We start from the raw sequence: 14,042 nt of genomic DNA, 5'->3' as shown, positions 1-14,042 counted from the left end.
ATATCCTGTGTGGGGCTAAGCTTATCCAGAATATATGATGAATGATTAAACACAATTGTAACGTAACCATACTAATAATACAATAAGGATAAAATATACGCACACCTATTTTACTTTAAAATTATATCAAAACTTGTTCGTTTGTCCTAAAAAGTGGAAGGGAGACGAATCCGAATCGTTCGACTCTCTGTTTCCATCTTTACTACATCATATGCTCTCTCATCATCGAGGTTTCTTCTTGGTTACCATACCTATGCCTTAGAAAGAGTCTTGACCATGGGTAACCAAATGCAAATGCAAAAGACTAGCTAGTTTAGACACACTAAGGCAAAAAAAAGTTATTGCTGTCTAGCGAAGAAACTGAAGCTCTTATGTTTTGTTTAAGTACGCCAAAAAAGACGTTCCTGCTTTTACCCTTTTGAACGGCAACTGTGTCAGTCAACACAAGTTCATTCAGCTTCATTTGTGATGACGTCAGAGGTGCTTTTGACCCCAACAATTAACACCGGTGGCCAAAAAAATTTCGCTTTATATTGTTATTAAATTTTGTTTCTTTGCTCGCACTTACTAAAAACCGGATTGTAAAACTGTTAAACACATTCGGAGAAGCTGGAAACAATTATACTCGTAAAGTGGCTTGCCGCCAACAACAACAGCAAGAAAGAAAAGTAAGCCAGAGAGTTAGCCAAGCGTTCGCGTAATTACACCTAGACCTATGATTTGGATTTACGACCACACACAAGTCCGACATCTGCCCGACGCGACGCCATAAAAGGTCGGAGGCTAACGATGATTGCGAATGTGGTCCATAAAAGCAACGAACAACGATTGTAAATTTCGCCGAAAATGTTACTTATTTAATATTATGTATAAACTTTGGGAAATACAATAGATTTATTATTGAGTTAGGGCTATATGAGTAATTCGCTTAGAATCGAAGAAGCGAGCCTGTATGGCGTTTCTGATGATGTTTGCGCTCATGGACTTGTCCATTTTGGTGCTTTTTGCCATGATGTTGCTGATGCTGGTGGGAGGATTTGTGATGTTTCTTTGCATCGCGGCCCTTGTGGTGATGAGGCTTCTGGACTTCCAATCTTCCATGCTTATAATATTCATGCTGCCGACCGTGCTGCTTATCGTGCTCGACAGGATGTGAGCCATGTTGCATGATTTGTCGTTTGTGGTGTGGCCTATCGCCGCGGTGGCCTTGGAATTCTTGATTATGCGAAGCCACTACAACGGCCAGCAGAAACGCGGTGAATATAAAAAGCTGTGAATAAATTTACATACGCACATTCTATTAAATTTGCAGATATTATAGCGGGAAGGATTGAATCGTTGCTATTGCTATCTGCAGTTGTTGCTATTATTATTGCTGCTACGGATAAGATAACAGCGGCGTTCCACTCCACATTTCAACTTACCACCTTCAACATTGTTAGTTGTTCTGGAATTGTGATATCTGGTTTTGCGTTATATCTTGCTGCACAGACGTCCAACCGCTTCAATTACTAAATGCCGACTGTATTCGGAAACCCTTCCGCTGCTGGTTATATCGTTATCTTATATATGACTTGAACAGCCACTGAACAAACAGACGACGATGCCGAGCCCGGGCTATATAATACACATATGTGCATTTTATCGCTCGTAAATTGAAGCCAAAGAGCTGGGGCATGTAATGTATTTCCCTGAAATAGTTTCACCATAAATGTACATATATAACTTTGAGCTCAGCTTGAACTCGGATGATCCAAGAGAGCATGACACGTGATGATAGAGCGGCACGGGCCAAATTTATTCTACAACAATTTACATCCCGCTCCGTCCTTTTTAAAATGCAGCAGAAAAACCACTAAAACTTGGTCGTTATATTATATATGGGCATTTCCAATCTGACGTTATGTGACATTCGTACGACAAAATATTAAATAAATTAATGAAAAAGTGAAATTTTTAAAAAGTTTTTTTTATAGTTGAGTAGTAGTCTAATAGCACTATACGCGGTAAAAAAATTATAGCATTTGACCTTTAAGTTTATAAGATATAAGCAAAAATAGGCCCTGACGTTACGTTACTAAAAAAGGAAGTGGGTTTTTACTTGGATTACAAAATGGCAAAACTCTGCGAATTGGGAAGGACTTTTTGCTTGAATTTTTTTCAGAAGGCTTTAAATAAATATAAGTTTATTATTCAAGTTATATAATTAAAAAATCTGTACTCGTTTTTTTTTAAATTGGAATTATCGTCTGACGTTACGTTATCTGACGTTACGTGACAGAATTTCCTTTGGTAAATTTGTAGTTAAGATTGTTTTTAAAACATTATTTAACGCAAGTTTAGTTGTAAGAAAGTGATTTTTATTGTTATATAATGATTACTAGAACATAATAAGAGGTAAAAATGGTAAACATGATTTTTATTGTAATTCAATGTGATTATTAGAATAGAAAAAGAAATTAGAATAAATGATTGAATGAATATATATATTATACATAAGTATTATAATGTAAAAATGGTGGTTGAAAATGCAGTTTCAGCTGCTTTTATTTGCAAGCCTTCGCCGCTAGATATAAAATGAATCTGGTGTATACCAGGTATGTTCGGCAACTCCTGCCACTTTTCAAACAAGAAAGTTGAAAACCTTTCTACCTGCTCTGAGGAAATGTACATTAATCTAATCCCAATTATGTTACTTTGAGCACATTTATAAAAGGAATAGGCATCGTCAAGAATTATATTTTTAGTTTTTGTTGTATGCCAAACTTTCCGTTTTATTGTCGCTCCTACCCCATCGACCGCACCTTTGCCGTGAGAAGTGGCAAAATAATTCCATTCTAGAACCTTGCAACCAAATTCACAAACGAAATCAGGCAAACTTCGTGCAATAAACTTGTTTTTAAATTGGGAGGTGCACCCATCTGAAAAAATATAAATATTTTGAAACTGTCCATATTCTTTTTGGATTGTATTCACAAGTGTTGTTAAAAAGCAGCATACATCGTACTTATTGTGGCTGAGCTTGTCACTAATGATGGCATAGGACTTTACTTCGCCAATAAACCAAGCAACGCAAGTAAAAATGGTAACTTGGCGATAACTGAAGTGTGCGCTCTGTACTTCATTTTGATATATTAACCTATAGTTCTCTGCAAAATCAATTTGCAGGACTAGATCTTCTGCGGTCAAATGTTTTTTTTTTGTTTCAAAATACTTTTGTTGGGAACGTTTAACAAAAAAGTGGCGTTTAAAAAAGGGCAATTGTGCATCTAATTCGAACAAAAGATCGGAAAGAGAACCTTCGGTATGTGTCAAAGCAATTCGGTCTTCGACTTTGCGCCAATGTTTCCATCTAATGGTTTCATCCATTATTGAAAAATATTTGAGAGGTACTAAATCATTTTTCACATTTTTTACACATTTTCTGCAATTACTCGTCATACATTTTTCGTTTTTAATGTTGCAACAGGCAGATTTAAGAAAAGTTTCCAAATTTGATGAAAATGATTTTATTAATTCTGCACTGCTTTGCAAAGTAAATGCGAAGTTGGCGTGGTATTTGCAGACGCACATGTTATGTGGTATTTTAGATGAAAGTTGTACATGTTTTGGTCGCAATTCATAAAATTTTGACTTACTAACGTACTCAATATTACTCTCCCTTTTATATATCTCATACGCTTCAGAAACTGTCAGCAACATAAAACGCTTGGTCACTATTTCTCCTTCAACGATTAATGTATCCTTTCGATTAGCAGATTGGAAACTGATATCGTCGCGGAAGTAAAATTCTTTAATAAATTGCTCTTTTCCTTGTATTGACGATTTAGTCTGTAGTTGCAAAGGTGATGGAGCACGTGTTCTATATTTTCTATAAAGTATATCAACGACCTGTGCTCGTTTCTCTTGGTCTACCGGCAAAGCAGCTTTCACTTTATTTAAAGCCTTTCCTAAGGTTTGTTTGCATCTGTAGGGCTGATTGACTTGCGTACTGACATTCATTTGACCTTCATTCTTCTTTTTCTCCCGGAATTGTTGTTGCCTTTGGCGGTTGCTCTCTTTTACTTTTTCTTTTCTATTGTTTGATTCCAATAATTTTTGCCTGAATCTGGATGCTCTTTCCTTTGCCTTTTCACGGCTTATCTCCAGCTTAAGCAAATCTGATTTTACTTTTTGCCTATAGCGTTTTGCGTAAATTTTACCTTTAATTGATGATTCCATCTGCATTAACGGTAATTGGAAGTAAATTGAAAATAAACAAAATACCATTCAATGAAATTACTTACAATCTGACGTTACGTGACACACTTTTGAAAATCAATATAAAAATAACTATTTGCTTTCTTTCGGATATTTTTATTACAATTAATTAACTTTATTAAGCTTTGTTAAATTTCAAATTTTCACGCACTTGCGATCACCAACGTAGGAATAATGAGAATAAATGCCCTTTATCTGACGTTACGTGACATTAGCAGATGGGTAAAAGCAAATCTAAAAATTTACCGTTAACTGATATTTGTTTGCTCTTCTGCATTTGTTTCAAGGTTTGTTGTTGTTGTAGCTAGCATTTTGCAATAAGAGCGCAGTTTCACAATAACTCTTACAATCGTAAATGGTAAAGATAAAATGCTCTTAAAATATGCAAAGCTGACCAAAACCCTGAACTTGAACTTTGTAGGCCTATATTTCGCCATCGCAACTAGGTAGAGCTTTGAACTCTTTAATTTAATAAAATTTGAACATTTCTCTTTAATATTGCATGTAAAGAAAAACTGTTAGTTAACTTTTAATTTTTCGGTCATGGTGGACTTTTCTGTGGAAATGCCCATATAGTATATATAGTTTATTGCATGAACATTTAAACCATACAATATAAAAAGAAAAAGGCTAATTCTTATTGCTTGCTGGTGTTATCTATTGATTTGAAAGTTTATTTACTCGTATTCCTATAGATCTATTTTTGTATATGTATTTGCTTGATAAATGTGTTATATGTATGTATTATGTATGTAGATAAAAGGTGTGTTTAGCGAATATTATTCTCGTACTTGTATAATTATATAAAATGTTCTTAATCTTGGGATTTTGAATGTAGCTTGCTTAAGGGAAAATATTTAATAACAAAGTACAATTTACATAAATTTGTGTGGAAAATTAAAGAAAAAGAAATACACAATGAAAATACATAAATATTGTTAAATAATAATTCACAAATAAACTTCCCCCTTTCTTCCATCGAGTTACAACCGCATCTACAACTGGCTTTTCAATCACTAACCGCGTTTTGTGCAGACATCTTAGGATTAAAATGTCAGATAAAGTTACATTTGCAGCTCAATGGAATCTGGGTTTTAAACTAAGTATAATTTTTTTTTTAATTTTTTTTGATTTTGTATTTTTTTTTTACTTTTTATATTTTTTTTGATTATGATTGTGTAATAATATACGACAATTTAAGCTTGCTCTTAACGTGGCTAACGCAAAGTTTCCTCTTTTCTTTTTTAATAGACGCGACATAATCGAAAAACTACCATGAATAAAGGCGCGTTCACAGATTTGTAACAATTTGGTATATGATGAGACAACTATGGTTTAAATCTTTTACTTTCATTGAACACATTGGGGTCAATATGTCGATTGTTTTGATAATCTACTGATTGAAATTTTAAATTGTTATTGATGCCAGATAAATTGATTATTGTAAGTTAATATGATTTTATATTGAGTTTAGCAGTTGCTGAAATTTGCGTGATGCGCAACAATTGTCAACGTTTCCGTTTACTCCTCGATTGTATATAGAAAATAGTAGTTTTCGTTATCATTGGCGGCAGCTGGTGGTGCCTTTGGTGATTTCCTCGACAGCGGCTCGAATCCCATGAACAGAAATGCTTCAATCAAACGAGCGCAATCAGGTTGATTCTTGCTCATAGCCAAAACGATTCCATCTACTTCCAACTTGTCCTCGGCGAATTCCAACAATGAGATGAAGGTTTGCTTTGAACCAGCTGGTGGTAGATCCATGGGAAGGGCGACATACAGCATATTGTTGACCGGGTTCAAAATCGACATCCAATTGGTGTATTGATCTTCGGTAACGTGCAATTTGATGGAAATTTGCACGGGCTGGTCATGCTGCAAGATCTGGCGCACTACTTCCTGGCAATCGTCTTCCGAATACAACGAGTGGATGTCGTTATTGGAGTCGGAGCATTCCGATGATGAGGACGATGATGACGATGAACCAGAATTGGCGTGAAACAAGCTGCCACCAGCCGAGTCGACCGAGGACTTACGGCTATAGCCTGCAAAGTAGCGATTGAAATGAATATTGGAATTGTTATTTTCTTAAAGCACATGGGAATTTGATTTCGTTGTGCATACTCACCCGTTAAGAGCGATGCCCTATCGTGATCTGTTCTGTGGTGGACAGGGACATCAGGACCACCACAGAGGCCCTACACCGAGAGAGATGCGGTAAGAGTCAGTTGACATGTTGGTGGCGCAAGACGAAGTCGAGATGGTGCGGAATTTACCATCAGCACATCCAGCAATTCCACTATCATTAAACTCTCTTCTAACGATACTACTACTAAACATTGGGTCGCTGCAATTAAGAAAGTAAGCATTTAAACGTAATATTATCCAACATTATATTTTCAAAAGCCCTCATTATTTCCAGTCGATTTTGTAGTACTCCAAAATTACCGAATCATTTTTCCTAGACAATTGGTGGCGGCTGCTGCGGCGTTGACACGAGCTACTGGTGCAAAAGTTGACAAGTAATTGATTGCTATAGCGTGAAATATGCTTATCAGAAACAAAGCACGAAATTAATCTTCTACGCTTGAGTGACGCAGACATTTTTTAAGTGTTTATACAAGATTGGAACGTTGTTATCAACAATGTGTTGAATCGCGCAGCGATAACAATGCGATAGAACGATGGCTGCGATAATTTCGGCATGCAAACATGAGCTTGAAACACAACCATGCGCGCTGTCAGACTTTTTCACCACAGCATGGCGGTCCGAGGCAACTGTCAAAGCGCACACATACACACTCATTCATAAACGTTTGTGCGAAAGGGAGTGAAAAAAGATTGCGGCATTAAAAACAGCGGTAAAATCAATAAACTATTTAAAAGTACTAAAGAAAAACTGCTGAATTCAACCAAATATGTCGATTGGAGTACCAATTAAAGTTTTGCACGAGGCCGAGGGCCATATAATCACTTGTGAAACTATAACCGGTGAAGTGTACCGCGGCAAGCTAATAGAAGCCGAGGATAATATGAATTGCCAAATGACACAAATAACTGTGACCTATCGCGACGGACGTACTTCGAATTTGGAGAATGTGTACATTCGAGGCTCTAAGATTCGCTTTCTCATACTGCCGGACATGTTGAAAAACGCGCCAATGTTCAAGAAGCAAACCGGCAAAGGCCTTGGTGGGACGGCTGGACGCGGCAAAGCAGCGATACTCCGCGCACAGGGTGAGTTTTTATTACGAAATACTTTAATTATACAGGAATTTTGAAAATCGTTCATTTACAGCACGCGGGCGAGGAAGAGGCGGCGGCCCACCTGGTAGTGGTGGTCGCGGCGGTCCACCCGGAGGGCCTGGTGGTAGTGGACGCGGCGCTTGGCAAGGTGGACCCACAGGCGGACGTGGACGCGGGGGCTTGTGAAGTACCAGATAAGGCGACGCAACGTGGATCACCATACCACGCTTTTGTATTATTTAAGGCATTAATTTTAGTGGGCGGGAATAAACATACCATGTTAAAGATCTACTTTTGTGAAGTGTTTCCTAAGCAGAGAAAATTTATGACATGAATTATAGAAGAAAAATCCATGAAATAAGAAATGAAATTAAGTTTTTTTTTAATTTAGAAAATTGAGTAATGATCCCAACACCATTTACACTACTATACAAAATATACTCTAAAAAAGTGGCCGCTTTTCGAATATTATACAAAGAGAGCAATTCCATGACAGTATTAAAATCTGAATAACTGGACTGTCGACGGATAGCTCTCTTCATTTCGCTATTCGCCATTCAGATGGGACAAAGGACATTAACAGGTCAGACAGGATCACAAGCACTTGGTTGTGTTATTTTGTTAGTTGGGAATTAGTGGTTCAATTTAGTTTGTTGCGAATTGCCGAATATCTACAAAGAGAGCAATTCCATGACAGTATTAAATTGGTATCTGGACTGTCGACGGACAGCTCTCTTTATTCATTTATTCGCTGTTGAATCTGGCTGACAATATTTAAACAATCAATATTAGTAAACAACATTAAAAAAGACGGCACAAATATTTATTAAAAAAAAGATTTTTTTGAGTACCACATGCCGACCTCATTTCCCTGAGTCAAATACTATATCATTTGCCGGTTGACCGTCTGACTGCCGCAATATGTATGTATGTATGTATACATATAGTATATAGTATGTTTAAAAATGCTCGTATTTTTTCAGACTTTATTTAAGTCAATTAAACAACAAACTGCGCACTTGGCACAGCATTTAAAATTGAGAACGAATTCGTTGCCGGCAAAGAGGGGTGCCCACATACATACAAACATATTTATGTAGTATGTATGAAGAGAAATAAAATTCTTTTGAGACCACAAACTACTAAAGCAAGAACCGGCTCAGCACTCTCAATGTCACGTGACGAAATAGAAAATATGATGAACTGCGTTCTTACATCCAAACCATCCTCGCATTATTAATCTACGCCTATTGAAGGGCAATTGAACATCCACGTCAACAGACGATGCAATGCAATTTATTCAAGGCACAAATGAAGAACATTTTAATCGATGGCGTGTGCAATTAAATGGACATTCAGTGTAGCTATGACAACGTTTATGATGATGATTATGAAGGCAACTAAATTGAATCATACAAGTGGGATTGGTTGGTTGGGGTGCTGCATCAAAACCTACCCTTCTTGGCCCTCTGGCGTGGAGGTGGAGTCGGCCCACTGCTGCTGCTGGATATTAGCCATTCCACTCATGACTCCAGACTCTTGTGGGACCTCAAGTTCACGGCTATATATGTGTACGCGTATGTTAACTAATTTATTTTTGTATGCAAATTTATCACAGCTTAGGTTATGCGGCAACTTTTGACGTGCCTGTCTCTCTTTTTAAATTCAGGTGTGTATGTCAATTGCTGTTTACGTTATCACAGTTCGGTTACGGGTTTGCTTTTCTAGTGGTTAAAAGTTCACATCGATACCGTTGATGAGACGTTTTTCAATGTTTGTGTTTTTGTTGACTTTAGCTTTTTACAACAAATTGGATTTTCAGCTTTTGCTTCTCGACGAGGCACAGCGTTGAGCGTTTGTCTGGCGACTGACAAGGCCCGATTCGTGGCTGCGTCATTTATATGTATAAGTAGGTACGTGTATACATTATTCAAAAAAGATTTAGTTGCTGCTCCGTCTGATATACTAAAAACATATGCATGCCTATAAATGAATGCGCTGTAGTTAAATAGTGGCACACGGGTGCGAGATAAAACAGGTACAGTTGGCCTCTTAGAGGAATTTACTACTTTTATTTGTGTGCCTAATTGAATAATAATTATTATATAATTATTTACCTGCCTACTGGCCTAACCCAAGGATGTCGCATGAAAAGGAAACATCTAATAATGCTTAACATGAAATTTGAATCAAATATGTATATATTATGTATCCGAAAGACTAAATTGTTTTTAAGCATCTCCCAAATAAGACTGGTTAAATTTGTTATGGAATCAAATAAAGCGGAAATGCTTTACAAATTGAATACTTAATTTGATTCAATAAAAAATATAATTAATAATAAATAAAAAAGAATAATAATAATTTTTTAATTTACGACTGTGAGTGTGCAGGATATGCAAATAAATTACTCGAGACACATTGTTGGCAAATTAATTCACAACAAATAATTAAATACCTATGTACACCATGTGTAATTGGTTACACATGTATAGAAAAACCAAATTAAAATTTGTTGACGTCTTCGCTTGGCCAAGCAGTCTAAAAATACTTGAATACAAACAATACATTTGCTTTTGTCTGCCTCTCTTCTTTCTTTCTGTTTACCAAATTTAATTATTTGAATGTCTCCAACATGGGTACGGTAATTGGCATCATGGGAAATGTGTTTTTTACGTGTTCAAAAGCCATTAGTAGTCTCCTCCGTTCATTGCAAGCATTTAAAAAATTGGAATCATCGCATGTGAAATAAATGGGCACGTGCCATACCTGATAATAAGTTAACATATTATTTTACAAAAATGATTTAGAAGTCTGAGTGGACATGCGTTTATATTTTCCAAAAATAAACACAATAATTATTAGGCATTAGTAACACTTGCCATCAGATTTCGTCAGAATTGATGCAAATACATATGTATGTATGTATATGTACTAATATAATTGTATGTATTTTATGACCAACCGTCGGCAGGCCATCACGTTTATTGACACGACCCGTAATGCGAACTTTATATGTATGTATGATGTATGTATAAAAACGAATACGCATTAACTAAATTTGATTTAATTGAATTTAAATATAGGCATAGCTCACGTGACAAACACCACCAAGAAATGCGACGCTTGTCTGAGCAATTGTTTAGTTTATCGCACAACAATAAAAACAACAGTTTAATGATATTGGAGCTTTTTTGATTATCGACCACTTGAGATATGGAGAGAGTGAAATAACAAACTTCCAAATTTCAATAATAACTATAAAAATATACTTCAGATAGTGTTGGCTAGGTTCAATAACAAATTATTTGCTATGTAGGAAGGAGGAAACGTAAATGTTTAGTTTTCTTTGATTATTTAATATTAATATACTATATTTCTCTTTGTACCCCTTACCCGAAAATTAAATAGGTTACATTTGCTTTATAAAAAGTAAGCAACACGCTAAATGAAACATTGACTCCATAAGACGTATATGTACATACATACTATATGTATAAATATATATTTTTAAGCAGCATAAAGAGAAACTGGATCTAGTCATCTTCAGAAAAGATATATATTGGCGAATTAATATAACAAATAAATATAATTTAAAAATTATTATTATTATTAGCAGTGAAACAATTCTGTTACATGAATTGTAGGAAATTGCAGACTTTCCACCTCTCCAAAAGAGTTGATTACCTCAGAAATGAAACAAGGCACAAGTAGAGCATCTATTTGACCAGGCCTAAGTCGTATGAATAATAAAGTCTTGAATAATTTTTAAGTGCCGTAGCTACTATCCGACATTGGGTAGTTGACCTTAATCAAATTTATTCTGTGGATGCTTTGTTTCCAAGCAGAGTTACAGTCAAATTCTAGAACTTTTCGAAAAGCTAACAGTGAATACATTGTAGGGTTGTTGTATGCACATACATACATACATATGTATATGTTTTAGATAAGATATAGTAAATAAACGGAAATTACGCTATTACAGTGACAAATAGTGTTAATACCTAAGTATGTAGGTCATCTGTGTAACAACGTCAAATAAGAGTTTCAACTCACTGCATTAAAATGAATCTGTGGGTAAACATTGCTGTGCATGTGATGCCCGTTTCATTTTAAAAATCTGTCTTGAAAAACCTCTGCTATAAGTAAACATTCTGCTAATACATACATGCATGTGTACATACGGTTATTATATACACATAAATTACTTATGTATATGTATGTATGTATGGATGTATATACATGCAAACAATTTGGGGATTTAAAGCTGACACAAAAGTAAACACAAGCACTTTATATTAGGGTAATAATTATAGGGTGCGATAAGATGATTGTGATAAGATTACAAATTCTATAAACAGAAAAGAAGCAGTTTGTGCGCATTTGATAGCGATAAGGTTTAAATGAATCTAGATCTAACACACTCAAGCATCGCCACATGATGAAACTATAACTTTTTATTATTAATAATATTGCGCTTGAGGAATTACATGTCAATAAAATGAGTTGCTAAACAATATTTGCACATTTATGTGCCTACATATGTATGTACAAGTATGTGTATATGTGCATATGCATGTATAATGTGAAAGGCTACACCCAACCTCAATCAGTGATCTCTAATATCATTTGAAAAAAATAAATAAATAATGGCTGCCCGGATATTTATCTGTGTACCCATTTAGTGGTGTACCATACAACGAGTGGAATTTTCCGTTGTTTGTTCGATTCTTCTGTGTTTGTGAGTATTGTATGCATATGTGTATGGATGTATGAGTGTTCCTGCAATCTCCTTTGTCAGCCAGACTGCCTACACTCTATACAATTCGTTTATGATAAAATTAAGGAATGAAAGGGGAGCACATGAATCTGCTGATGTTGGCGATCTTAATTCCGCATAATCAGTAGCACTTCAGCATTGCAGTGCACTATGAAGTTAGTCACGTAGGCTTACAAATATGAAAACTGTAAAAAAGCCTCAGCAGAAGTAGCAAAAAAAATAAAATGGCGCAGCAAACAAACCGGTCGGCCTCCATTTAGCTCTCAGTAACAATAACTTGTTGTTTATAAGTTATATATTTTAGTCGAACGGGACTGAGATGGCTGCAAGAACTTGGCCGGGGAGCAGCAGAGAACCAACACATCTTATACATATGCACATATGTACATATGTATGTATATACAACCTGTTTGTTTATTTTTGCCAGCGAGATAACAGAGAACAAACAGCCCAGACTTGACTACTATTCGGATACGACAAGCAGATAAGGCAGAGACTAATGTACATATATACATATACATATATGTACGTACATACATACATATGTATATACCTATAATAAAAGTCACATTTTAAAACTGAACGTAACAATTAATAATGTGTACTAAATACATACATATGTATGTATGTGCAATTGTGCCGTAAGCGACATCTGACAATTGTTTCAAACAGTCCAGAAGCTTCCAAGCAATATACACACACAGGCAGGCAAGCGCACAGGCCTGTTTTGGGGGGTGGAATAGTCCCAACATTTCATTTTATTTACCTTCATATGATGTAAGTAGGTATGTACATACATACATACATATGTATGTATATAAGCCCGTTACGATGAAAGTCCGCAATTTTCACCTCGAACTGTATTTGTTTTCGACTGCACGACGGCGCTTTGTTTCAATTACATTACAAATGAATGCATATGTATGTATGTATGTATATATAAATATTTGTGTATGCGTGTATATGTGCATATACAGAAGTAAATTGCTGTTATGCTTTGCTGGCCTTTTGAAGGTAGAGTTAATCAAAAACATCACTGGAAAAAGACGTTTAGAAGCAAAGTGCGGGAATGCTGAATAAATAAAGAATACGACAAAACACATACACATGCATTGCCAATTGGAAGGGGTCAAATCAGACAATTTGTGTACAAATGTATGTGCGTATGGATGTCGTTGTGCTTGCCAGGCTCATGAAATGTTAACAAGCAACTAGAACAAAAGCACACACACAACAGCATTAGCGCATCGTCAACTTTACAAAAGTATAATTTACTGCAGTTATTGTTTATTTTCTTCTTTTACGTTAATTGGGTTACATTTTCGCTTTTTACAGGGTGGCAACCTCAAAGCCAATATGGCTGCAGCTACATCACAATAACAACAAAAACAAAATTTACGAAGAGAAAAACACAATGTTTAAAAAGAAATAAAGTAAAAAATCGAATTTCAAAAAAACACATTCGCATCTTTTTTGAAACTAATCGTTTACTTTACTTACGAATTGTTCGTCATTTGAAATGAATTCTTTTTTTCGCTGGAATTTTGCTACATGCGTGCGCGAGCGATGCACACATACATATACACCGTTAATTGGAAAATATGATAAAAATACTTTAAAAATGTTACACCACCACCGACCGAATTTCGTTAGTAAAATACATCAGAACTATTGCACTACAAACCATTAAACAACTATTTACAACCAAAATATATTTCTTGTATGCCACCAATTGGAAGGGACCAATTGCAACGGT

The 14,042-nt window shown here is 35.7% G+C and overlaps 3 protein-coding genes across 3 annotated transcripts; 1 reads left to right on the top strand and 2 right to left on the bottom strand.

Annotated features, from left to right (window-relative positions):
* Positions 1 to 831: 831 nt before the first annotated feature.
* LOC115634195 (histidine-rich glycoprotein) lies at positions 832 to 1,520 on the bottom strand. Its single transcript, XM_030531783.1, has 2 exons — positions 1,425 to 1,520; positions 832 to 1,270 (listed from the first exon to the last, which is right to left on the bottom strand). The coding sequence occupies exons 1-2, from the start codon at positions 1,434 to 1,436 to the stop codon at positions 929 to 931; spliced, it is 354 nt and encodes a 117-aa protein (XP_030387643.1). The 5' UTR covers positions 1,437 to 1,520; the 3' UTR covers positions 832 to 928.
* Positions 1,521 to 4,782: 3,262 nt separating this feature from the next.
* Positions 4,783 to 9,360, bottom strand: LOC115620027 (ornithine decarboxylase antizyme). Its single transcript, XM_030513130.1, is given in 4 exon segments — positions 4,783 to 6,305; positions 6,389 to 6,440; positions 6,442 to 6,607; positions 8,963 to 9,360. Coding segments are annotated over 4 exon segments (813 nt in total). The 5' UTR covers positions 9,034 to 9,360; the 3' UTR covers positions 4,783 to 5,781.
* Positions 7,027 to 7,876, top strand: LOC115620028 (small nuclear ribonucleoprotein Sm D3). Its single transcript, XM_030513131.1, has 2 exons — positions 7,027 to 7,497; positions 7,559 to 7,876. Exons 1-2 carry the CDS (start codon positions 7,179 to 7,181, stop codon positions 7,690 to 7,692), a joined length of 453 nt encoding a protein of 150 aa, XP_030368991.1. The 5' UTR covers positions 7,027 to 7,178; the 3' UTR covers positions 7,693 to 7,876.
* Positions 9,361 to 14,042: the final 4,682 nt, after the last annotated feature.

This window comes from Scaptodrosophila lebanonensis, unplaced genomic scaffold (genome assembly GCF_003285725.1).
Source record: "Scaptodrosophila lebanonensis strain 11010-0011.00,11010-0021.00 unplaced genomic scaffold, SlebRS2 tig00000001-arrow-pilon, whole genome shotgun sequence".
Lineage (NCBI taxonomy): Eukaryota > Metazoa > Arthropoda > Insecta > Diptera > Drosophilidae > Scaptodrosophila > Scaptodrosophila lebanonensis.
This window is presented reverse-complemented; position numbering and strand designations above follow the sequence as displayed.

Coding starts and splice junctions, on each gene's coding strand:
- LOC115620028 (XM_030513131.1), top strand. CDS start 7,179: ATGTCGATTGGAGTACCAATTAAAGTTTTGCACGAGGCCGAGGGCCAT. Junction 7,498..7,558: donor AGCGATACTCCGCGCACAGG/GTGAGTTTTTAT, acceptor GTTCATTTACAG/CACGCGGGCGAGGAAGAGGC.